Below are 26,296 nucleotides of genomic sequence, written 5' to 3' on the forward strand. Positions count from 1 at the left end.
AAAAAAAAAAAAAGATTTGCCACCTGTCACCCTCTTCATCTCTCTTTATAATTTGACAATAATTGATAATAACCGGTTGCCTACCGTACCGTGTATGTTTTACGCATAAAATTCCGTCCAATAATTTTAATCAAAAAGTAATAAAAAGTTAGAATTGGAGACACCAACAAAAATGACGATGATGATGTGTCGGAATAACACAAGACGACTTTTATTATTCAAAAGGTAAATCCATCACCAACAATACATTTTTACTCTCCTTTTACTCCACCCATTCTTCTTCAAATTGTTATGAGAATGACCTTTCTTCTCCCCTTTCTAAATATCAAAAAGTTTCAAAATTGGAAGAAGCCTTGAACCTGTTCGATGAAATGACTCATAGAACGCCTCTTCCTTGTGTTATCCATTTCAATCAGCTCTTGGATTCCGTCACCAAAATGAAACATTTTTCGCATTCCCTTCATCTCTTCAAAAGAACGTGTGCAATTGGTCTTCCTGTTAATCACTACACTGCCAGTATTGCCATCAAGAGTTGTTATCATTTGCATCGAACAAATGACGGTTTTGCAGTTTTAGGCTTTTCATTTAGACGAGCTATTGTACCTAATGTCTACACTTACTTTTAGTACACTCTTGGAAGATAGGATTCTTCAGGCTGAGATATTCTTCAAGAAACTTATCAAACAGAAACTCTGTGAGCCTAATGTTATGTAAAACCTAATGATCAAACTCTGGTGCATCTTATTTATTCCAGACATTGAATCGTCAAAGTACAATTCTACAAAATTTATCGTTCCATTGACAACTTGACTTGTAATATTCTTAGAGGCCATAGATGAACATTATAGACTATCATGGCTTATGCCTATACATACAAAACAAGAAAACCTGGTATAAACAGACTAATATATGAAACAAAATTGATTTTTATAAACGAAAATACAATGAAAAGAAATGCAAAAACCAGCGAATATTAGATTATAACAAACTAAAAGCAATCAGCAGGATCTACAGATATATGGCAACTTTCAAAGCTAAAAAAAAGAACCTCAAGGAATTATGAATATAGACGGCAATAGCTTTCTAGAAAACCTACAATGAATTTACATATTCATCAACATCATCAACCCTATACTCACGAATCAACTTATAAGAAGCTACAAAGGGAAAACCGAATCACAACTGAAGCTCTTGTTGTAGGAAACCTTTGCTTCCAACCTCCTCATGATGAGACGATGTGGCAAACCCAACAAATCGGATCAATATGAGCTTTGCTTTGTGAAAATGCAGCACTGGAGTATAAGAATTAGGAAAAATGATTTACAAACGTTGTGTTCTACATGTCACTGTGGTAAGTCATCACTAGCAACGCCTACGCTTGATTTATCAGCCAGTCGGACATTATAGCGTTGATAAACTCTAGCACGATTCTCAGCCCACCATTGTTCTGCTTGTTTCTCGCTGAATCGCTTTCGGCTGCATTACAAAAGTTATGGGTCACAACTCATAACTGAAGTAATTAGAGGTGGCAAAATGAATGGGTTGATTACCCCCCCCCCCCCCCCCCCCCCCCCCCCCAGATTGCATAGATCCAAACCACATTCTGTCCTATATTATATATAATTCAGTGCCTTAAATATGATTAAAACGTTAAATTATTTAAACTTTAATAATATATATCCCTAAATTAAATTTAATGCATCAGAAATAGATTTTAGAATACTAAGTTTTTCTAGAGCAGTAGCCAGAATTTTAAGTAAATGGAGATCCGGGGGAGGTTCAGCAACTGACTGGTCAGTTTATATTGACCATCGTGCATATTTGTGTCCAACTTTTTACAGTACTTCATAATCAATACATGCTTCACAGTTAACACTTATTTCTATCAATATCAGAATCCAAACATATTTGAACAAATCAACATGAGGTTGATCACACTTAAATTTCACATACTTGGGGTAATTTGATTTAGGTTATTTGCTCGACCCAATGATCTGATATATAAAATATGACCCATTTGGGCAGTCTTCTTGTCATTGGTTTAAATGGCTGCCTAAAGACAATAAGCAGTTAAGCTACCAAAGGCCATAGGCTCATTTTACCCAGCCAAACCATGAGCATCAACAAGTTCTTGTTTGAGCTAGAGAAAGTTAAGGGAGGTCTCAAGACAGAACAGAACAGAGCTTAGTGCAATTTCAATATTTGACCTTCAGTACTGAGGCAAATTGAAATGCTTATACTTCAGAAAAATAGGAAGGCAAGAACAAAAAGGCATACCTGAAGCGGACTCGCTTAAGGTCTTTAATACCTCCAGGTAAGGATGTGAGAGTAATATAAACACCAGGTTCATCTTGCTCAACCCATTCATCTTCGCCACGCGAGTCACCATCTTTGCTTCTGCTACCATTTCTTGCTGTTGCTTCTGATTGCCCTGCCTTGTTCTGGCCCGAACTACGGGTCACAAAGGTGCTTGATCCATTTGATACTAACGGGTTGCTGGAACCACTTAAATCGGATTCTTTATATGATGACATTGGACCATTAGGCTGGTCGACTGAAGCATTTAATAAGACGTCATTGGTAGAAAGATTAGAACCAAAAGAAGTGAAGGAAGGAGATTTGAGGTCCCGTGCAGCTCCCACTGGCAATCTTTCTGCCATGTCTTTCAGCTTTTAAAACATACATAGGAAAAGAACAAAGGAAGTTATTAGCCAAAAAGTCCAACATAACATTTACCATTAAATAAATGTGATGTGCATTATATATTCATGGTAACACCAACGAGTTAGGTTTGGGTGCAATGGACAACGTGCATCACACTAGAACTTTTGACAGGGATTAGGTATACTATTTTAAGGACGAGTTATTTCAGATGCAAGAAATCTACATAAAATAAATAAAAGTTGCAGACAGGAGTAAAAACAGAAAAATACTGTTGGCAGCACAAGAAGTCAAGAACAATGTATGTAATTAATGGAGACACTAAAACATGTTAACAACATTCATCTTACTTGTGCTGTAAGTGACTTGATCACTTCTTTTGCTGCCTTGCATTTTGAATTTTCCTCCCCTGCAATTGCTATGGCCTCCTTCAGTTGTTTAGAAGTTCTTTCCAGCTCAGCCTCTTGAAGTTTGGCTTTACGAGTAAGACTTTCAACCTGGCATGAACACAAAATTGAATACACTAGCCAAAGTATAAAACAAATCATATTCACATCATTCTTTTCATTGATAAAGAACTCGAATTCAATACAGTGGCCTGAAACTTTTTATCCAAAAGATTTAACTTGGCGTAGATATACAAAATGTTTAGTCGTCATATTTGAATAAAGTGATTTAAGAGGGTTTATGCATTAGGAGTACTTAGCACCTTTTGACCCATCTCCTGCTAATCTATACTTCAATTTACCTCTTTGACTATTAGAGATAACACAGACCAATCAACCCATTCATAAGGAACCGGGTTGAATTCGCCACCTATGCCTTAAAGCCATATACAAGAATGAAAAGAATGCTACGTAATAGCATCACCAAGTAAATGGTTACAAATTCAAATCAGGACGAGTAAGATACCTGTGTTCTTAGTTTAGATACTTCTTGGTTGAGGCTATCATTTGTCCGTTTAGCATCATCCACCATGATCTTGGGTGAAGATAGTCCAGCCAAAGTTGGTGTTGGCGTGGTGGAGCGAGGCGGTGGACTGGGCCGTCTTGATACTGGTGATGTGGCTCGTGAAGCAATTCTTGAACCAGGGACAGAAGCTGAGAAAAACTTCTTAGAAGAACCAAAAACTGGATTGAATGATTTAGAGATATTAAGAGCTCCCCACTGAGAGCTTCCGGTAGGAATTGGCGACACACGGCTGCTATTGATCTCTAACTTCTTGTTGCGTTTAGAGGAATAAGTTTCCACTGGTCTTAAAGATTCCATGGAAGCTAATCTAGCAAGACGAGGACGGGATCGTTGATCCAAATAATCATTTTTTTCATTTTGTTCAGTTACTCCTTGATTTATACTTCCTCTTCTACTCACAGAGGAATGTGATGATCCATCATTTTCAATAGCTTTCTTCAATTTAACAACACAATTATCACAAACACGATATGGTTTGTTTGGATTCGGTGCCATAGAGGCCCTGAGTGACTTCTTGCTACTACATGAATGACAGAAAACAAGACCACAATTGTAACAATTATGGCGCTTTCTTTTAAAATTAAATGGAAGGCGGCACCCAGAACACATAGACTGATCTGTCCCTGAAACCCACTTATGAAGGCAAATAGCAGCAGTAAAATTAGTACCACAAGCAATACCTTTAACTTGTTTATCTTTTAAAGCTTCTACTAAAGTTGGATAATTTCTATCATCTGTATCTCCATGACCTAACCGACCATTAGCCCCCTTTCCCCATGTATAAACTTCTGTCCTTGAAGTTAAAACGGCCACATGATGAGCCCCACAAGCTATCTCCTCTATGAAACTTTTTGAGAGTTTTCCTTCAATACATGATGGGAGCTTCCCGTCAGCATGAGGATTTCCTAGTTGACCATAAACAGGACTTCCCATTGTGTACACGTGGCCCGAAGTGGTAAGTGCTAGGGTCATGCTGTGTCCACATGCAACTTGACAGAAATTTGGATCAACGAGTGCAGCGACACAGGTAGGTACTAGTTTGGTTTCCTTATCACCGTGCCCTAATCGACCTTTATCTCCATCTCCCCATGTAAATAGTTTTCCTGAAGAACAATTACTAGAACTTGAATTACCGACCATAACTTCCACCACTGCAGCAGTATGCCAGACTCCACAAGCAGCTCTTACTGTTCGAAGTCCTTTTAGTGACTCAACTTCTTTAGGTCTCGATACACTTTTCCGATCCCCATGGCCTAAAACACCGAAAGTCCCGTCGCCGAAAGTAAACAGCTGACCAGCTGATGTCACTACAGCAGTATGCCATGGCCCACATGATATAGCCGAAACATGGATACCCTCTAATGGGCCATTTACCCTCTTCGGGACCCAGTGGCTAACTTCATTCCCATGGCCAAGAATACCGAAATGCCCCTCGCCCCAAGTGTAGAGCTCACCTGAGAGGGTAACAGCACATGTATGATACTCACCGCATGATATAAGCTCGATATTTGCATTGCTAAGAGCATCTATTAGTTTTGGATGTAAAACATCCGAATCTATCCCATGGCCAAGCCTACCGCCTAACTCTTCACCCCAAGAGAACAATTCCCCTTGTTTTGTAACTAAAGCTGCGTGTCTTCCACCACAAGCAATGTTTTGAACATCAAGGACTACTGTTGACTCTAAGGCTTTAGGTAATAACGAATCAATTTTCGTAGCAGAATAACCACCTACTTTGTGGGGTCCACCATCTCCTGTAATTTCACCCCAAATGAAAACATCACCCAAGGCATCTCCATCATCATGCCCAGAACCATGACTTGATGAGCTAACAGCACTTGATAGGCTTACTCTAAAGGCGTCCACTCCCATTCCCCTTAAGTGGCCATGCATGCTGTCAGAACCCCCTGATGACACTGAATGGACAGACCCGTTGGCAGGAATGGGAGGAAAGAAACCCTTGGGGGGAAGCTTATACAAAATCTCATCTGGATATGACTTGTCCGGGCCATTTTTTGGAGGACTTCCATATGGACTATGAAGATTAAGCTGATCGATAGCATCCTGAAAATGCACCATAATGTGAAATTTGACCATTGTATGTCAAAGAAAATATAAATGCAAAGATACATATCTAAATTAATATGGCTCAAAGTTGGTTATGTTTAATCTCTACCGGGTCAAACGGGGTAAAATCAATACAATTAAGTTATAAGAAATGGGTCGAACAGGTTGCAGACAGTGTATGTTTAACACATACAACCTCGCAACAATTTAATCAAAAACTTGAAAAAAACTAGAATTTCAGACACCAACTACTTTTAGAAAATAGAACGCTCAGACATAAGATAGTCTGCGTCAACCATATACCCTACCTATTTCAAACCTTACCCAAAGCTTACCCATTTTAACCCATTACCAGACCCTCCAATTATGCCACGTCTAATCACATCAAATAGGATGCTGTACCTTTTGTGAGCTATTGCCACTACCAAATGGAGAATGTAAAGGCGAGCTTCTTTGAGTGTATGTTCTCGGACTATTAGCTTCAGACGGGATCTCATCATTTCTTGATTCTGTTCTCCAATTTCTCTGATGGCCACGTGAAATTAGTGCTTTAAGGCCACTAAACCATACCTCAGCTTCATCCTTATCCTTGCAGATCTATGTATGCAAAATAAACTTCTAGATCATAAATCGAATTTCTCAAAATCCGTTGCTAGATGGCAGAAAAATTGCCAGCAATAACACAAAGTTAATAAGAGATTAGTTGTTCAAAGAGTTAGAAATCCTACCACATCCAGAGACCTATCATTGTATATTAGGGAAAACGACTGATACTCCTTCTCAGGCCGTGGATACCTTTGAAAGATTGGCTACACAACACAGTCAAATCATAGTAAATATTCACAACAAATATAAGAAAAGAAAAAAAAAGATACAATTGAATGCATTTTCAATAAGAAAATCTCAGAGTGAAACATCACTTTTCAAATGATAATGCCATGATCGAAATGACAGAAATCCACAACTAAAGTAGCACCAATGGCCAAATATCAAGTCAGAACTAAATCCCCGAATAGACAACAAAAGCTATGTTGAGTAACATAACCATATCATGCACAGCAATACAAGCAACATGCATACATATGCATACTTGTATAAAAACAAGATAGTTATTTATATGATTAAGTATAATCACATTGACTCTGTGATCGTAAAAGGATATCTAAGAATTGACTGTCAAATACTTGAATCATCGAACATTATATATCTTGTGTATATTGTCTTTAAGCAGTATGGTCATACAAGTAACATACAGTCCTATATAATAAATATATGAGTGTGCAAGGATATATGCATATACTAAATAGTTACTATTAACATATGTTATACTACTTTAAAACTTGTTAAAAATGGCTAAAAACCCAAATAGTTACTACATTAATTTCAATATCACTTAAGTGACTTTGTTTTCTAGGTTTGTTAAGTAACTACATAGCAAATCTTCCTTTTTGACTAAAGAGTTTCTACAATCTTCCCCTCAACTTAGAATACATAATCAATCTTGCACAAATTAAATCTGCAATGAAATCACTTACAGTTCGCTGCCCTGATACAATTCTTGTGACATGACTTAATCTAAGTTGTTTTTCCTCTTTTCCAGAAAACCATATGAGGATAGACTCATCCTGAAATAGCAAAGAAAAAACAGCATTAACTGAAATAGCACTATTGATTACCTGTCACAATGAGCTTACATTAAATTTTAAAATCACACACTGTTCAATTTGCTAAAAACACAACAGAGTCATGTTGGTCCAACAGATGTTAGCCAAAAAAATAAAACATACTAAGCAGAAATATAGTGAAAGAAGCATGAATAATTCCAATTGGAGACACTAATCACAATAGATGAAAGTCAAACTTACATTCGCCAGCCTGAAGGGACAAAACTTTGGCTTCCCCCTTCTTCCATACTTGAGAAGATATGCCCCTTTCTTAAGAGCGGTAATGGCCTGCGGTAAATATAATTCAAGGCACTAAGTTAAGAAGAAATCAACACATTGCCTGTGTGATAGAGAGATGATAAAACGTGCATCTAAACATCCACCTTTAAGGAAGACTGTACAGCAGAAAAAGTATTGTTACTTGTTTAGAAAGTGGCACCAGTTGGAATCATAATTTACACAAGCCAACAAGTTGACTTTAACGACCCTCCATCTGTACTCTTACAAGGTTGGTCAATCTTAATTCACCGAAAGCATCATTAAATGTTCGTGAATTGTGCATTCATCACTATTCTAACAAGCGATGCAGGCTAGATAATGTCTCACAATAACAAACAAGATTTCCTCATAGAATGTATGCGAGGATAACCACCTCAAATTTGTGTAGCAATCAAAAATTACTTCACACAAAGCTAATTGTCTTGCACCGGTTAAACTTTCTCCACTTTCATTCTTTGTGTTCGCTTAACGGAGTTACGCATAAAATATGGATGGCCACCAAAGTAGACTCACCCGTAAACGTTATATACATATATGCACATTTATATCATATAATCGGGTTTTTTTCCATCCAGGTCAACACAACTACCTTAAATGTCGATTAATATTTCTAGGTTTGCAAGTACATAATAACTGTACACTAGCTTCAATCAGGAGACTGACTCAATCAAATAGTTTCAAAATTCACACGGTGATGCATAGGGATCAAGGCTACAATTGAAACACCACTACTCATACATCTGATTATTTTCTTTCAAATATGAGAAGTTGTGGTTGTATTTTGTATTCATCTAGAGAGGAGTAGATGCTTTGGATGTGGTATGAACTTTAAATGTGGAGCTGGAGATAAGAATCATAAGACCTATGAAAACTCACAAGTCCAGCCTATCTATGTATCCAAAGCTAATAGAAACAGATACTTTATTTAAAACACATCTGGTATACAACTTCTAGTGAATATAAAAGTGAACAACTTCTATCCTTGATTCCAAAAAGGGTGACCGATCCTACTCACCAACTAGTCCCATCCCATGGCCAACATGAGAGAGGTAAATCACGTAAGACTATGGTTAAAGGAGCATGGGGACGGGTTTAGAACCTATGACCTCCAGGCATTATAGAACCTATGACCTCCGGACTTTATACTACATGTCCCCCATCCCTAGGCTACTAATCTACCATTGCAGGGACAAATCATATGGTGTAACTGTAAACATCCATCCTTCATTTCTTAACAACATAATCAAATTAAACGGCGTGCAACAATAAACAAGCCAATAAAACTAAACACTTTCCAGCACCTTCAACACACACTAATTATTTACAAATTACACTCCAGCTGCCCTGCATTAGCCTTGTATCTCAAAAACACTCAAACCCTGCATTAGCCCCGTACCTCAAAAATACTCAAATTATCATACAGGCAATCAATACATCGATATAATAATAATAATAATAATTATAATAATGCTTATATATAAGCGTCGCATTCTATAACTAATCATCTTTACGGCTACTAAACTATCAATCTGAGATCACATTATAAGCAGATGTATCAAAAACTATCCGGAAGCTCGGTATACTAAATGTATCAAAACCTATCAGGTATATTGAAACCTATATATATATATAGATGTATGTATACCTGCTCGATATCCCGTTCAACTTGACCTCCGGTCCTGCTAACATCTGAACTCATTATCTCTTTCCACAGCAGCAACAATATATTCAAAACATCTCCATTTTACACATCCAAATCCAAACTTAAGCAGCAATTAACCTCCATTTCCAAATGTTGATCAAATTAATAACCGAAAATCTCTCAATTAATCGCAAAAACGTACTTCAGTTGACCTGATTGCTGAATTTGAGCTCATAAATTTGAGCTGGAGCTGATTTGAGATGGAATCTAATACCGTATGTTTTTGACAGCTGTGTGTGTGTGTGTAATTAGAAGGTAGGTTGGTAGGTATGTGTGTGTGTGTGTGAAAATTAGTAGGTGTAAATTGTAGTAATTGAAAGAGATGAATGTTAATTAGAAGATGAGTTTGGTGATTATTGATCTGATAAGTATAATTAGAAGAGAGGAGTAGTATTAGTACAGACAGACCTAATGAATGGAAAGAAAGTAAAAAAGAAGAAAGAGAAAGTAGAGGTGGTGGTGGTGTTGATGGTGATGGTGGACTAAAAGTATATCCTTAAATATAATGTAGTTGATGATTTAGAACTAAATATGATATACTTTGAATAAGTAAAATTCTCTCCTAAATCAAACTATAAAAATGTTATACTTTCTCCTAAAAAAACAAACTTTTATATTTCAAGTTTTTTTTTCACCATTTAAGTGAACATTTATCTAATAAACTTGTAATAGTTTTTACGAAGTAATGCAAATATAATAAACCAACCAACTAGGTATATTAAGCTTTTTTTTTTCTTTCTTTTTTTTTATGATATGAGTGACAATTTATCAACTTGTAAATGTGAGTTTTAATATATGGGGAATATTTTTGAAAAACAAATATGTATTAGTGGATATTATATTAATGTTTTTACGGGTGCCAATCAAAATTACAGCGGAGGTCTAAATTATGTTGTATTAATCAATTCCACAGTAGAGAGTTCTTTCGCCTAATATCTACATGGATGAAAAACCCTCTAATAGTTCGCTTAGAAATACGACAACATATTAAGGAAAAACTTTGTCCTCTTAGACTCAAACTCAGGTATCTTTAAATTCAAACCCAATTTAAAAAAAAAAGACTTTCTTACATATGTGTTATTAACACGTGGGTTATATATATTAATTCTGTATAGTTGTTTTGTTTTATTAAAAGAAAAAACTGAAAACTTATGTTATTTTCAAATAAAAAGTTATTTTGTAATGACATTAATTTTAGAATAATAGCTGATAAGTTGTTATATGATAAAACGTATATAAATAGCTAAAGTTTTGGTTGAGATAATTTATTAATTTAATAAGATTAGGGATCCCATAAGATTATTAATTTATCGAGCTTTTTTTAAAAAATCAACAACGGATAAATGGCTAATACTTCACGCGGTTACGTTTGCGTTGGTTCAACTTTTGTTCCTTATGTGATAGATGAGTATGATGGTTATAATACATCTTTCGATTGGTACTGTGGAAAAATTATTAGTTGGAAAGATTAATTTAACAATTTATTAATTATTAACTTATAAAGATTTTGCCATATTAAGCAACCGATTAAAAGTAAAAAGAATTTCCTCAATTAGTTTTGAGAGTTGCCGGTTGATTTTGTACGGGGAAAAAAAAGAGTATGGTAGAAAACTGAAAGTTGTGAGAGTTACTCGTTGACTTTTTACGTAAAAACAATACTTTAAATTTATTGATGGCAAATCATCATGCAGGTAATATTTTACATATCATGCTGCTCAAAAAAGAAAAATACATATCATGTATTCAACGATTAATATAATCCCTTTTTACTAACAAAATATAGAATAACCTATCATGTATAAATGTTTTAAATATTACAGTTTCTTTCTATGTTATCAGAGATGAAGTCTTCATGAAATTGACTGACATTCTGAATATATATGGGTAGATCAGTAGATGATTACAACTGATAATCGGTAAGCCGGTAACGAGTAGGGTTGTAAATGAACCGAACAGTTTATGAACAATTCATTCGACGGGAAGTTCGTTCGTATTCGTTCGTTTAACTTTTGTGTTCGTTCGTTTAGTTAAATGAACGAAAATGAACATAATTCCCGTTCGTTCACTTATGTTCGTGAACGTTCGATAATATGTTCGCGAACAATGTTCGTGAACATCTGTTCATTTATGTTCATGAACATTCATTCGTTTATGTTCGTGAACATTGTATTTGCTATATATACTAATATTAATATTAACATCAATATCTAATAACTTATACACTTAAAAGAAAATTAAATACAAATTATAAAGATAAATACTTATATTATGTCAAGCCGTAAAATATTTTCATTTTCGAAAGTAGGAAAGTTTCATAAATTTTTTAGCCGATCAATAATTTGTAATCTTGAATATGAAGCCCTTCCTACGGGTTCCCCCACCCCCCTGTGTAGTTTATATGTTTGTAAATATTTTTAATTATGTTTGTTCATTGGTGTTTGTTTGTGTTTGTTCATCAGTGTTTTGTGTCCGTGAATATTCGTTTATGGACACAAATGAACGAACATGAACAAGACACTATGTTCATTTATTTATTCGTGAACCGTTTGTTAAGCTAAACCAACGAACATGAACAAGCTCTCGTTCGTGTTTGTTCGGTTCGTTTACGACCCTAGTAACTAGTGTAGTGTTGACCATCCATTGGGCTTTTTATTATGTTATTAGGCTTACTATGGATTTTCTTATGAGAAAACATATATTACAAGAATGGGCTTACAATTCAAATATAATACTCGTACAGTAGTTATTAAATCGCTAATGTCCATCTCGCCAAAAAAGTAGCCTAAAACATAAATGTTTATTTAGACTAGCACGATCATAGTTACTCACCAAATACTTTTAACTCGACTCGAAAACATAATTTTTTGACTCGTGACTTAAAACTTGACTCGACTTGTAAGAGTCATAACATTTTAAAGAATACATAATATAATATAATCTATGTAATTATTAAAACAGTAGAAAATCGAATGATTCTATAGCCTCTAAAATATCTAACCTATTTTATAAATTTGCCACATAAGATTTATCTTACATGGCACATTCATATTTTTTAACGATATTTTACTCTATTTATATATATCTTTTAAAAAATTATAAAAAATCTATCATATTTCTACCTTACGACAAAGTTTAGAAAGTTAAGCCCAAAATTCATTTGATTTGTTAACCATTGAATACATACTCCGTATTTAAATGATTTAGATATAACTGCATACTCCGTATTCTTTAATTATAGAATTTAGATATCCTTAATTAATATATTAATATAGAGGATATATAAATAAAGAAACTAAATATTCTAAAAAACCTAAATTTCATTAGTAATAGAATCTTCAATTTATATGAAATATATATAGATTTACTTACCCGATTTTTAAATCATATGTTCTAACATATAGATTTTTGCATATATAAATGAATGTAAATAACGTAAATTCTTGTATTGCTTTCTTATTAGTCAAAGTGAATGTAGTTATGTTATGGTTTATAGGTTTTATGTTTTCATGCAAAGTAATTTACTATATTAATACGAATTGGTTATTTATATAAACAAATATATATCAAGCATACTGTTTTTTGGATGTTTTCTAAACCATTGAAATATAGTTAAGTTGGAGCTTCAATATGTTTATATTAATTTGTTCCTTGAAATTGATGGGTTTTTTGTGTATGTTATTTTTGTTAGGTTTTCGTTAACTAGACATAGAAGTCGCAGCTTCTTAGTAATAATAACTTTTTGAAACATCATTATTATCCAAAAGAACTAGATATATTCATTTTTGTGAATAATAAATGTGAGTTTTTATTCTTTTTATTGTTTGTTATTTAGTCGATTATTTTATTTGTTAACTTTATAAATTGTAACAATGAGATTTTACTTTTAAAAAATTCTATTTACATAGCTAGCAAAATAAACAACCATTAAAATTACGATAACTAAATCACATTTTATTGATTATCAATGTCAATGTTAAAAATTTTAAAAAATAACTTCAACACCCATGCATCGCGTGGGTAAAAGACCTAGTTATATAATATAATATATACATATGACGTCTTTATAAACAAAATATAAGCTCATTATTTTGATAGATTTACCAAAGTATTATATATTGAATAGTTTTAAGTTATTAACTTAAAATTTATCTTCAAATTCACAATAAAAATATCAAAACTACATTGATAACACTGAAAATAATATACCAACAAATATAATATAATAATATATATTATATATAATTACAGTATCAAACTACAATGATTATAAATTTGCGATTTGTGACTCGGTCCATGTTCACACATCTACTCGTAATAGTCTCGACAAAAACGAGTCATCAAGCGAGTTGACTCGTTTTTTGTGTAAATTGACTCGACTCATAAGAATTTAACAATTATGAGCACAATATCCGTGCAATGCAACGGTGGTGATCGCGACAACAGAGGTCTTTTGGTGTTTAATGTGTGTACCATTAGTCCTCTTAGTTACAATCACCTAATGGGAAACCCTATACTACGTCTCTAAGAGTAAATACGCCCATCATATATTTACTTAGACATAGGGATTTCAGTTATCGTCAATTATCATATCAGGAATGATACATGATCAGTGACGGTCACACTAACGTGGTTCCAACACAATGACCTCTCAAATTTACATGAGTTTGTAGGTCTTGATGAAATGAAGAAAAATGCGCTATCGTGAGGATCACTTGCTGGATGATTTGGAAGACAATAAGCGAAAAAATGTATTATTACGCTATAGTTAATAAAGACACCATATTCTACGGGGTTAAATCCATGGGGTATCATTGGTATAATACTTCCTCCGTCTCACTAAATGTGTCTTAGCTTGAATTTTTAAAGTCTTTCTGTATAAACTTTGACCTTAAATATTTTGATTTGTGTTATATGATATTTGATGAAAATTATACTAATAAAAATACATTTAAAACTCAATCAAATCATACAAATTTCATCAAATATTATATAACACAAATCAAAATATTTAAGGTCAAAATTTGTAAAAAAAGACTTTGAATATTTAAAATATGACACATTTTGTGGGATCGGATGAGTAATAGAACTAATAAGGGGTATGTTTGGCAAAATTAGTTGTTAGCTGGTAGCTGATAGCTGTAAGCTCGTAGCTGTAGCTGATAGCTGATAGTTGTAGCTGTAAGCTGGTAATTAAAACTTTTTTGATAAATTTAAGTGTTTGACAGACTAGCTGAAGCTTTAGATAAATGTATAAAATTACCAAAATGGACAAAAATGTTTTACGCAACGAACATGTAGTATAAATATATACTATAATCTGAACATAATGCATATATATAATAATTATACTAGTTGTTTATGTAAGATTAAAATTTACATGGATCAAAATAAGCCACATAAGCTTGCATATGGTTGAAACTCAAACACCAAAAACTTTCTTTGATATACAGAACGTTTCTTGAAGTCTTAATGTGATTCATGCTTTTTATATTTTACTTACAAACGTAGCATCATTGGCTCACATAACAAAATGTTGAAAGGTCAAATATGGCATTATATATCCAAAAGCTGCGAGCTTTCTCCAAACGCTTGAAAGAGTAGCGTTAAAGTTTAGGAGCTTTTCATTTATTTTAAAGCTTAAAGCTTTTCTAGCCAAACAAAACTTTTTATTAAACAAGAATTTTTTTTAAAAAAATTAAAGCTTGAACCTCCTAAAAGCTCCTTGCCAAACATACCCCTTAGTTCTCCATCTCTTGAGAGAATTGATGTAAATTTGATATCTCATAATTGTGGTTTTGTTGTTATACTATCAACCGTCAATTTTGAGGTGTTTATGTGAATAAAAGTTAATTTTAGAAATAAATAAATAAATAAATCTCAACACGATAAAGTTTCTTCATTTACATGTTCCATCGTAAAATAGATATGCAATATTGACCCGGTCTAAATACTTGTTACTCGTATTTATGGATGGAGAAAGTAACATAAACCGAGAAGCGAAGGGTGAAAAATAGAAAATTGGGAAAACCAGAGTGGCTGAAAAGGATTAAACAAAAATAAAACTATTGGTGTATGAGCCACAAAACATCGAGGATGATGGCAACCATGACTGCCCCTCCCACCTATTTCCAATCCAAACACTGTAATGTACTCACCGCTTTCTTCAATCTTTTTTTTTTTTTTTATATATTTTCTTAATTAAATGACATTTCTAGTTGTATTTTTGACTGTTGTTTTTACTGATTATTTAACAGCAGCATACTTTTGTAAAGTGCGACAATGTGTATGCTCCAAATTGGCATTCTTCTATCAATCTTTTCTCCACACAACAAAGTTTAGTTGTTAGGTAATTTTTTATTTTTCATTTCTTACGGTTTTGTTGAATAACTTATTATGTAGTAATACCATAGGTGAAAATTTATGAGTAAAAAAAGTTATCTTAAAAGGGCTGGATTTTTAACAATTCAGATAGTTCATATAAAGATTTTTGAGAAATATATAAATATAAGAATTGCTATATATATATATATATATTCCATGATTTGTCTTGTTATTTTATACCTATTGATTTACACAGAACATTGGACTATCCCAACTCTCGTGAGAGTTTTGTTAGACCGCTACTTGCTGCTCAGCCAGGTGATCTTGATCTTGCTCAGCCGCTAATTAGTTATCTCCCCGTTTAATTCATATTTAAGTTTCAGAAGTTTTGTATATGATATTATTATTGCAGGTGTAGCAGCTTCGATATCAGATGAGAATGTGGTATCTGTAAGAAACGCCAATGTCATTGTGGAGGTCCAGGATGATGATAAGATGCAAGTGAGCTTAGACGCCCGACTCATTATGCAAATTCCTTTTTCCACTTTCTGATAGTTTTTAATTTTGTATGTGGTGCTAGCTCACTCTTAGATTTAAAGTCAAGGCTATAGTTTTTTTAAAACTCAAATCGATACAAAAAAAAAAGTTCTGCAACCATTGTCGATCAAACACTTTCGTTTGTGTTTATGGTAACACTTTAGCAAACCCGTTAACAGTTAAGCAACTTTGCTTAGCTTATAATACAGCAACTTTAACGCTAATTATCAAAGCTTGTTTAGCTTATTCATGGTTGAGAGATAGAATTCTCACTATCATATTTGTTTACTTGGTGGATCGATGACATTGTTTCTGGTATTTAGTTTGCATTTGAATTCTGCTCAAATCAATCAAGAGCTCTTTTTGAGGATTTTATATCGTGACAGGTGAAAGTAGAATTACCAGGGAAGGAGACACAAATAGTATTTGATAAGGTTTTGACCAATTTGGCTCGTACAGCACCACCTGTTCCAGGCTTCCGTAGACAAAAAGGAGGTAATGTGTGATTTATATAATGCATGTCAAAATTTCTCTTAAAAGAGTGCATCCATCTTTCTGGACCTTTTGGTACTTGTGATGGTCAGTTTTCTTTAAATATTTTAGGTTATGGTTAAGATTTACTCACTGCCGAACCTTGAACTTTTTATTTTCACTTTGTAAACTGCTCCCAAGTATAATTACATGTACTAGTCATGATATCAAGTTGAAATTTAGAGAAGAGAGAAACATGGTGCATGCTATCATATAATATAAAGAACAGACGTATTGGTTAATATGGTTGTATGCTCTTAATTTGTTGATTACTGGTGTTCTGTTTTAATCATTCAGTTATTAGTACCTTTTGCTAGTGGAGGGTGTCCATTCTAAAATGGGACCTAACTATGTAGTAATGAATGGAACCCATTTGCACATATCATGTCTGTGTAGGCACATCCATCGCTAAACTGTGTGCTGGCCTGGGTAATAACAATGGGTATGGATATTAAAATTACCTGGTGTGGGTCAAACAAGCAAAATGTGAAATAGCTATAGATGACACATGTCCAAAGTTGCCCAGGTATATTCAATGCATACAACCTGCAGAATGATGTTCTTCAAAAGGTTAACATTGGACAAAAAGTACTAATGTAATCCATTTTGACCATGCGAAGAAACTACCTGTTTGACTTGTTACCCAACCTGCCCGAACCACCCAGTTTGCCACCTCCAGTAACAGTTAAATAAAACAGCAGTGACCAATCTATCTGCTTTCCTGCCACATTCCGTGTTACCTACTAGTTATCTTTCCAGTCCATTCTAATACGGTATTCCTACTATCTCTTTTGCATGTGGATGGTGGACTTCAGGGAAAACATCTAAGGTAAATATTACATGATTCATCCATTAGTACTTCTAATATTTTATCATTCTTGTATTTTAGTTAAAAGTTAGCCTCATTGGCTTTATTATAGCGCAACTATGTTCTCCCTTTGTTAAATACTTCAAATGACATCTAATAATCCCAACATATAGAAAACATTTTGGATTTACATCATAGAGTAGTATGGTAATTTCAAGTTTGAAACTAGTCAAAAAGGATAATGTTGCATCTATGATGATACTACCCAAAAAAAAGGAAGTTTATCAATTTTCAAGGGAGGAAGTAATACCTTTGATGAACGATGCTATTTTTCAGTTTGTACTTCCTATTAGAGTCAATAATTCTTTTTCTTTTGAGTAGTCTGTTATCATGAATTCTCGACAAGATTGATCAAAATGTTTATGCAGGTCCCCAAAAGCTTTCTATTGTCAATTATTGGTGAAGATCGTGTCACGAAGTTTGTTATTCAAGAAATAGTTAGCTCCACTATGGCGGATTATGTGAAAAAGGCAAGTTAACACAAGGCTTTGTCATCTTCTTAACCCCAAACTGTTGACCTTAAGTCAATCACGTCTTCTGCCCTGGAAGACCCAAAGTTTTCTTCGGCCATATGGATGGGTCACTTTGACCATTTCCTTTTAACCTAAATTTTAAGCTTTCCGCTTTTGTCTTACTGAATTAAACATAACACAAATAAATCTTTTTAAAATAAATGAATTCGATATGCTATCACTAAATGGTTATAAATCAATGAACAATACGATCCCTTTTGTTTTCTTTTTATGGTCTGAAAGCTAGCCAACTTTCTAAACTCATGCCAAATTTTGCAGAACAATATTCCAGTAAAGGATAACAAGATCAACACCATTCAAACCGCAGACGAGCTACAATCATCATTTATCCCTGGTAGTGATTTTGGATTTAATGCAACACTTGAGCTTGAGAAACCAGATACAGAAACAAGTAGCCTTGACTCATCTGAAGATGCGGAAACCACTAGCCAAGACTCGTCTTAATTCTTAAGCATGAAACTGACAGATACTTTCACATTCTTCAGAACTATTCCCAAAGTACTTGCCCAAAGGAATGTATGTTTTAACTTACATGTAAAGGACCTGTAAAATGCAATCTTTCATCTCCACAAAAATTGTGATGATATTTTCTTTGTATCTGGTGTCACACTATAGTATCAAATCCCAAGCAGGCGACTTTTTGTACAGAATTCTGCGCACACACCTTTATAAGCTGATGACTTGTTGAATACCATTCAGATAGAGCAAAATGCAAGGGTAAATGAATAAAATCTGTATTAGAACTTCCAAGACTCGGTCACAAAGAAAAACAACTAAAAACTAATAAAAAAAACTAGCAGGTAATCAAATCTTGAATACCGACTTATTCTTCTTAACAGCAAAATTGAACTCAACATTAGGCTGACTCATTATTTTAACACAAAAAAAAGTCCATGTAATAGAAAATTCATAATACATTGGAAACTACAACTCTATTCAAATGTATATTGTATCACAAGCATGCGACTAATCTAACCTTAGGAGGAGATGACTCATTTAGTTATGAATCAGTTGATTTAAGTTGCATCTTTTTCTTCCAAAATCGTTTTTTTCCCCAAAAACTTTTAAGTATATCGTAAATACATCTTTATAAAAATTTATAATTGTCAACTTCTATTTGCGTTATAAAACGACCGTTTCTAGTTGCACCTAATGATCTAATCCACACATCTCCCCACATCTACCTAGATGAATGCATCATGATGATATATGTTTCCAGATATCATAAACGATAACTTAGGTATGACAGCCATATTTAAGTTGTTTAAACTCATAACCATCCAGAAAAGGGGTGACACTGGTATGGCCGTATGCCCGTATGGGTATCATTACTCAATTTTGTCAGACTTCATGCATTTTCAAGGTCTCCATATATAATGAAACCAAAATTGAAGTCCAACTTATAGCCAGGGCCCACGGGTGTTCATCAACTAATCATTACCTATTTCTGTCAGATCCATGCATATTCTTAGTTTCTAATCTCCAGATATACCAAAAACCAAAACCAGAATCCAACTTATAGCTGGGGGGGGGGGGGGGGGGGGGGGGGGGGGGGGGGTTCATTAACACAGAAAACAAACCACAATATACAAAATTACCCAATCAAAATTGTAACTCCTCTAGCCGCAACTGAATACATGGAGTTTCTTAGTTTAAACTATAACAAATCCTCATTCCAAATAACAAATTGTATCCTAAAATGCTGGGTTAGTTGGTTCCAGGCCGAATATGGCTGATCTGGTTAGTGCAGACCAATTTTTGCACAACCCTACTTAACCAGTGTGATAAAGAGGCTCACATCTATTGCAGCCAAAGTATACAAAATCACTAACCACACATAAATTACTCCGAGGGTTATATTGACCGTTACCAATCATAAGATCAAAAAGAAAAGAGAGAAATAAATCATGGTTTCTCATGACAATAATATCCAAAAATGTATGCTCCTCATAAACACAACCAAGACTGGCAATTCTCGGATTTCCATCTTGACTCTCTACAATTAAATAAATCTATAAACATACTTGGGCTCCGAGATGCATCAAACACAAACGAAAAACATAAACGTCAATAGTTTCCGTGTATCTACGTATATTAAGATATAGCTATTGGCAGCAAATGTGTCAGTGCACGGTAGAGCGAGGTGAACGTGGGCGAACTGGGGTCTTTGAAGGGCTTACCCTGCATCAAAGTGAACATGTGGATTAGAGTGGCAGTTTGATCACATTTCCTTGTAAATGGTCAACGGCCAAATGTATGGAACGAAAAAAATATTAGTTAAAAATAAGCACGTCAATTGGGTAGAAAGTGACCCAAAATGTATTCATTCAAAAACTTTCATCACATTTGCAACGATAGAGTTGAAATCATAATACCACCTTGGTGATTCATGATCTTTATACAGAATTTAAACCAATATCCAACCTCATCTGACTCATACTATAATATTAGCCAATACACCTGAATTACCAAGTTTGGCCAAATTCTAGTTTATATATTTGTGAACATGGCAACTTAGATGACATGGAGAATACGTTATTGAATAAGATAAAAGTACCTTATTGGCAATGATCCCAGTACTGCACCGCTACAGTTCAGAGCTGCAATTGCACTCTCAGCCTGTAAAATCCCACATATGATTAGTACCTTATATAGATGTAGAATAGAAAACAAGTTTGATTTATACAAAATATATATAGAATAAAAAATAATAGCAAAAAAAAATGTTTGCCTATGGGTTACGTACAATGAGTGACTAAAGCATCGTTCTAATTTAACATAAAATCATAACTGAGTGAATAAATTGTTGGAAGCCTTTGGTTCAAACAAAGCACCAGAAGAAGATAATTAGCAGTCAACATTCAATATCCAGATTAATTTAGACCCTTTAATAACAAAATGGAAGATGGAACAGTTGAACTATAATATTGAATTATCCAATAGGTTGGGAACAGAGATTACACATCTTAAGATCTGATGAAAACTAAAATAAATTTTCTGGAAGAACTAACATACTCATAAATATAAATCTACAAAAGGAATGTCTTACCAAACCACGCAAAAATATGAATATACAATGTATCTAGATGTTAGAAAATGATCTTCGGGAACAACAAAAGTTGCAAAACGGTCTCTTTTGGGGCGAATGGGATAACTTTTTCAAAGCAATTCTTAAAATCACCGTTTTAAAAACACACCACACAAAAATTATCATAGGAAGTTCATATGAACCCTCAATATGAGCTTATGATCTACAAATGTGAACCAGTATATCATAAGGTGCGAAATAGCAGATTAAGACTTTTGGTGTCAAAAAACCAAAAATTCTATTAAGGCAATAATATTGGAGGGGAACATCAAAACAACAATTCAAACTAATCGCTCAAAGGAGATGTGAAGAAAACTTCCTAGCTATCAAAGTTGGCAATTATACTCACAATGTTGTTCTAACTAAAAAAGTGTAAAAGAATCAGAATTTCAAAGTTTCGTATAAAGCGGAGTTTATTGATGAGTTTTATTTTACGGTAGAAAATTCTCACTCCAAAGTTTCTCAGTCAGCTTAAAAAAGCAAAGATATAGAAATCAATTAAGAATAGCTACAGAGCTTGGTAATACAGATGTACAAATGTGATAGGAAAAAAAACAGCTTGTGGTGTCAGCCACAGAACCTACCTGATGCGCGTATTTTTGAGAAGTTGAAGTTAATTCAAGATATGAAATGGCATGTGTAAACAGGGAGTCATATAATACATTAAGTCAGATGAAATATGTGATCGATCTCAAACTAGTAGACTAACTTATGGTTTGATAAGGGAGAAACACAACATTTGCATACATAGATTACCCAAGCGTCCTTTTACTCCATATACAACTAGCAATTTTGTAATTGTATGCAGTAAACTTGTACTCCAGAAAAGCAAAAAGTAGCATAGGACATTTAGTTTAATGCCAATTCAGAGCAATGTGCTATAAATCTAGTGTAAATTGTGTGATGTGTAGATCAACCTTTTGGATTAACTAATGAGGCTATACTATGAGAACTAGTATGCAACTATAACATGTGTAAATCAAGTTTTTTATATACCATAGGGCGACGCTTACATTGACAATAAATGTCATCTGACAAAGCACATTGTGAGTACTTTTACACCACTTCACGCATTCAGTATCTCCAACTTATAGAGCACCAACAAGTATACATGGTGAAGCTACTAAGCTACATACAAAATATGTAGGGATAGCAACAAAAAAAAAACCCGGCCAACTAAGCAACACACATAACATCTAACTGATCGAGCAGTTTGTGGGGCCTGTGCCAGGTTTGGAAGTAAACAGTAAATTTGCAGGTTGCGAACAGGGGACAGTATTAAGCCAAACCCGCGGAAGAACCACAATAAGAAGCATACATAAAATATATTTATTTTTATACATCAATTTATTCATAATTCATAAGTGTGTTTCCTACTTTCCTCTACCCGAATCTCATGTAAATTTTTCCCTTCAAAACGATAATCCCAACAGTCACTCAACAAATACCCTAACAGCTCTCTCTCTCTCACACACATACCCTCTCAGCCACACGGGCTCAACAAAAGTTTAATCTAGGTTTCAAGCAATTTTTTACCATTCTTAGAATAAACAGGACACTGTAAACCAGATAGTAGTAACCAGCTTTATAGTCAGGGCAGGGATACCTAAACCCGTCCCAAAACACCGACCGTTGTCATCACTATTATCATCATATGTGACAAGCTGACATGATCAACTTGAGGAATGTTACAAGAATCCAATTCACACCTATCTCCATGTAGAATGTTCATTTAGAAAGATGAGCATATCATAATCTGATTGCAGAATGTACAATTTTATAGCAAAAAGTGACAGAGCACAAAGCAATTTCGCATAACTTGCTTAGCTTGTTCAGAGCATCAATACAAAATCTCCTCCAATTATGCAACATAATTCAGTGTAACAAATGCATAGCCCATATAAGTAACTAAACAGTTTAAAAGGTCAGAAGAATACCATCACAAACTCCACAAATGCAATACGAGATGAATGATGATAGTCTCCAAGCAACCTCAAGCGGTAAACCTACGGATGCAATGTCAAAAGAACACCATTAACACTTCAGATAAGTAACGAAGTTTTGAAAACACTTTGCATGGATAACTGCAAACCTCTCCACAGAATGACTCAAAGAAGAGTTTGACATCTGCCTGGGTAACCTGTTGCAAACACCATAGAGATCATATAAGGCTCCGATACTAATGTTCATAAAATGCATACACAAAGAAGAAAAAACTTGACCTACCATACCTTCTTATCAATGTTAGTACAATAAATAGTTCTTGCACACATTTCCCTTTCATCCTCGGACTAAACACAAACAATAGCAAATTATGTTAGACTTAGCACAAATGTAAACACATTGAGTACAATTTCACAAGTCATGGTATTAATAGTCTTACCCGGGGAAGAAAAGTTGGATTTACTGGTGCAATTGCAGTTTTTGAAGGCAGCACCCTAACAGGGTAATACCCGAGCATCGTTCCAGCAAGACTCAGTGCATTCCTTGCACCTTCTGCAAGTACAACCACAGAAAACTTGATGTAAGATTGTAAGACAAAGCAATGATCATACTAACTATATGTGCCAAAAGTCAAATTTCCATACCCTCATCAGTAAACTCGATGAAAGCAAAACGAAGAACAGAATTAGGGTCACCACATACACGGCAATCAACAACCTATCGTAACAAGAAGAAAAATAGTAAGTTCGACCACCAAGATACATACCAAATTAAAAAAACAAACGCTTCCCATGAATAACCTGATTAAAATATTTACCTGCCCGCAATTAACAAAAAGTGCTGCAAGCTGTTCTTCAGTTACCTAAACTCAAACAATGGTTAGGAAGTAAAAACCGGCACACCTTTAGTAAACAACTGATATGATCACATTATATGACAGTTTACCTGCTGATCGATGTCAGACACGTGAATAGTTCTCTTAATGGCATCTTCTCGTTGTGCCATATTAGTTCGGCTATTCATCCTCCGCTTTCCATTACCAAAATTACCCTTCTTCTAATCACAAACAACATACATTCAAAACAATCAGCCACAGCAAACACGACATAAGCAACTGAAAAAACTTAAGAAAAGAATATACCCGTCCATTGGAAACACCGTTAACATTAGCAAACGCTGGGTGGTTAGTCTGAATCAAGAAATCATTAACAACAGGATAACCAAAATGACCAGCAGCAATGGCGGGCGGCGGTGGTAACATAATCCTATTATTATTAAAACCATTGTTTTTCGACAAGGACGGTGGCACAAATTCTTCAGCCATGGGGTTCAAATTCGATAGCATTTCCTCCAAATCTCTCATTTCTTTCTTAAATTCCTTTTCCTCCTCATGATGCTTCGACACACCGTTTCCGTTAACTAAATCACTTTTTCCATTAACTAAATCACCATTTCCATTAGCTAAATCACCATTTGACCCAGCAGCATTCAAATCCGACTGAACGACTATATCGTTTGTTTCGACCACGTTGTTATTCGACACACCGTTCTCAACAACAGCCATAGATATATAAATATATATATATATATATATATATATGTCTTGATTGATATAATAAATATATCAATATCGATCAAACACTCACTCACTGGTACTAGTATCAATTATTTTTTCCTTCTACAAAACACAATTAATTGTACGGATCAAAATTTAATGATGAATAAACATTCACAAATATATACAAAAAAAATCCACAAATACACAAACAGATTATATATATATGCTGAAATTGAAAATTATACCTGATTGAAGAAAGGGTAATTATTGATTGAATTGAACTGAAATAACAATAAAAATAAAGAGATTAAATTAATAATATGTATATAAGATGATGATGAAAACAATAAATAATAATAATGAAGATTAAAAAAAAAAAAAGAGAGAAAGAGGAAGTCAGATTAGAAAGAACCTATTTTTCGTCAACAAAACATCACTCTTTGTTTGTTTGTTAGTTATGAGAAAGAAGGGGGAGGTGTGTGTATATATGTGTGAGTTTCATATGTATATGTTTTAGCTTATATTGTGTTTGCGTTTTGATATGGCACATGGTCCAACAACTTTCATAAGTCAATTTTGTAAGATAAAATGAAATCAATTCATATTTCTTTCTCCAAATATTAAAATCATGCCCGTGTAATAATTTAGTTTGATAATAATGTTTTTGGTGAGAACATAATTTAACTGACTTTGTCGATTTTGTATAATGTTCGGTGTTGATAACATTAAAAATAAATAATAATTAATGATATGGATTATCTAATCTATTTAAATTAGTATCATGTTATGGTCATAATATATTCTATTTATTAATATAAGATTTTTTTTAATTTAAGTTGGATACATCTTTGGGAGCAAAATAGTCATTTTGGTATATTTATATTTTTAAAAATTTTAAGACTCGTATCCAAATATTTTGAAGTGGAGTATAGTTAAGGTAATAAAATCTTTAATAAATTTTAGTTTTATAACATTAGATAAATTTTTGATGTCTCACGTTAACAATAGCTGTTTTTGATCAAGATGACTAGATATTAATTGCTATAAAATGAGTTTTGGAATGTGAATATTGAAGGACATGCTTATCTCGCATTTTAGTATAAACAATACGATTCATTGCAATTTATAAACGACTGTATTATTTTAGTCTGAATTACATGCTTTTTTTTAATAATTAACAAAAAAAAAAACATAGAATGGCTATTGTCCAAAAGTACAGTACAATAGAATATTCATAAGATAATTATCTTTTTATCGTTATCTATTAATCTTTTATAATTAGCAAGTTCTATACGTCAAGCAAAAATGATAAGATCAAGAATTAAATTTCTGAGAACTCAATTCTTACTCATAAAATATCAAATTGAATTATAAATAATATTCATAGGTACTAAAAATAATACTAGAATGTCTTGTACAATATCTAGGTACCATTGCTGCATTTTTGGTAGATACTTGAAAAGTTCACATTTATCGACCGAATATGAGTTTAGGCTCATTGATGCCAAATGTCTCAACAAAAGAATGTATTATCAATTAAATATTCTTATACGCTTCATATAATAAAAAAC

The 26,296-nt window shown here is 33.8% G+C and overlaps 3 protein-coding genes across 5 annotated transcripts; 1 reads left to right on the plus strand and 2 right to left on the minus strand.

Annotated features, from left to right (window-relative positions):
* Positions 1–955: 955 nt before the first annotated feature.
* Positions 956–9,796, minus strand: LOC122599866 (PH, RCC1 and FYVE domains-containing protein 1-like). The gene is made up of 9 exons (XM_043772462.1): positions 9,289–9,796; positions 7,566–7,652; positions 7,236–7,325; positions 6,429–6,509; positions 6,103–6,297; positions 3,574–5,697; positions 3,012–3,158; positions 2,278–2,669; positions 956–1,476 (listed from the first exon to the last, which is right to left on the minus strand). Exons 1-9 carry the CDS (start codon positions 9,340–9,342, stop codon positions 1,344–1,346), a joined length of 3,303 nt encoding a protein of 1,100 aa, XP_043628397.1. The 5' UTR covers positions 9,343–9,796; the 3' UTR covers positions 956–1,343.
* Positions 9,797–15,357: 5,561 nt separating this feature from the next.
* LOC122601998 lies at positions 15,358–18,730 on the plus strand. Of its 2 annotated transcripts, none has more exons than XM_043774734.1 (8): positions 15,358–15,492; positions 15,600–15,691; positions 15,923–15,984; positions 16,079–16,167; positions 16,590–16,698; positions 17,550–17,563; positions 17,971–18,072; positions 18,394–18,730. In XM_043774734.1, exons 1-8 carry the CDS (start codon positions 15,418–15,420, stop codon positions 18,577–18,579), a joined length of 729 nt encoding a protein of 242 aa, XP_043630669.1. In that variant the 5' UTR covers positions 15,358–15,417; the 3' UTR covers positions 18,580–18,730. The 2 variants fall into 2 exon arrangements, with proteins under 2 accessions (XP_043630669.1, XP_043630670.1); XM_043774735.1 differs by having other exon boundaries at positions 15,603–15,691.
* A 1,302-nt stretch (positions 18,731–20,032) lies between these two features.
* LOC122601997 (polyadenylate-binding protein-interacting protein 12-like) lies at positions 20,033–25,184 on the minus strand. Of its 2 annotated transcripts, none has more exons than XM_043774733.1 (12): positions 25,138–25,184; positions 24,971–25,006; positions 24,309–24,845; positions 24,113–24,220; positions 23,985–24,029; positions 23,812–23,884; positions 23,607–23,719; positions 23,455–23,514; positions 23,316–23,363; positions 23,161–23,229; positions 20,693–20,754; positions 20,033–20,316 (listed from the first exon to the last, which is right to left on the minus strand). In XM_043774733.1, exons 3-12 carry the CDS (start codon positions 24,729–24,731, stop codon positions 20,259–20,261), a joined length of 1,059 nt encoding a protein of 352 aa, XP_043630668.1. In that variant the 5' UTR covers positions 24,732–24,845; positions 24,971–25,006; positions 25,138–25,184; the 3' UTR covers positions 20,033–20,258. The 2 variants fall into 2 exon arrangements, with proteins under 2 accessions (XP_043630668.1, XP_043630667.1); XM_043774732.1 differs by having other exon boundaries at positions 24,113–24,223; positions 25,138–25,183.
* Between the last annotated feature and the right edge of the window lie 1,112 nt (positions 25,185–26,296).

Source organism: Erigeron canadensis, chromosome 5 (genome assembly GCF_010389155.1).
Source record: "Erigeron canadensis isolate Cc75 chromosome 5, C_canadensis_v1, whole genome shotgun sequence".
Classification (NCBI taxonomy): Eukaryota; Viridiplantae; Streptophyta; class Magnoliopsida; order Asterales; family Asteraceae; genus Erigeron; species Erigeron canadensis.

What these genes read in the sequence shown, in the direction of transcription:
- LOC122599866 (XM_043772462.1), bottom strand. Translation starts at nt 9,342, where the DNA reads ATGAGTTCAGATGTTAGCAGGACCGGAGGTCAAGTTGAACGGGATATC. An exon ending in GTGGCAATAGCTCACAAAAG is followed by an intron (nt 5,698 to 6,102) that starts GTACAGCATCCT and finishes GTGCATTTTCAG; the next exon opens with GATGCTATCGATCAGCTTAA. An exon ending in CTTAAGCGAGTCCGCTTCAG is followed by an intron (nt 1,477 to 2,277) that starts GTATGCCTTTTT and finishes TTTGTAATGCAG; the next exon opens with CCGAAAGCGATTCAGCGAGA.
- LOC122601998 (XM_043774734.1), top strand. Translation starts at nt 15,418, where the DNA reads ATGAGCCACAAAACATCGAGGATGATGGCAACCATGACTGCCCCTCCC. An exon ending in CAACAAAGTTTAGTTGTTAG is followed by an intron (nt 15,692 to 15,922) that starts GTAATTTTTTAT and finishes TGATTTACACAG; the next exon opens with AACATTGGACTATCCCAACT. An exon ending in TGGCGGATTATGTGAAAAAG is followed by an intron (nt 18,073 to 18,393) that starts GCAAGTTAACAC and finishes CAAATTTTGCAG; the next exon opens with AACAATATTCCAGTAAAGGA.
- LOC122601997 (XM_043774732.1), bottom strand. Translation starts at nt 24,731, where the DNA reads ATGGCTGTTGTTGAGAACGGTGTGTCGAATAACAACGTGGTCGAAACA. An exon ending in GTACTAACATTGATAAGAAG is followed by an intron (nt 23,364 to 23,454) that starts GTATGGTAGGTC and finishes TGTTTGCAACAG; the next exon opens with GTTACCCAGGCAGATGTCAA. An exon ending in CATTTGTGGAGTTTGTGATG is followed by an intron (nt 20,755 to 23,160) that starts GTATTCTTCTGA and finishes GGGATTTTACAG; the next exon opens with GCTGAGAGTGCAATTGCAGC.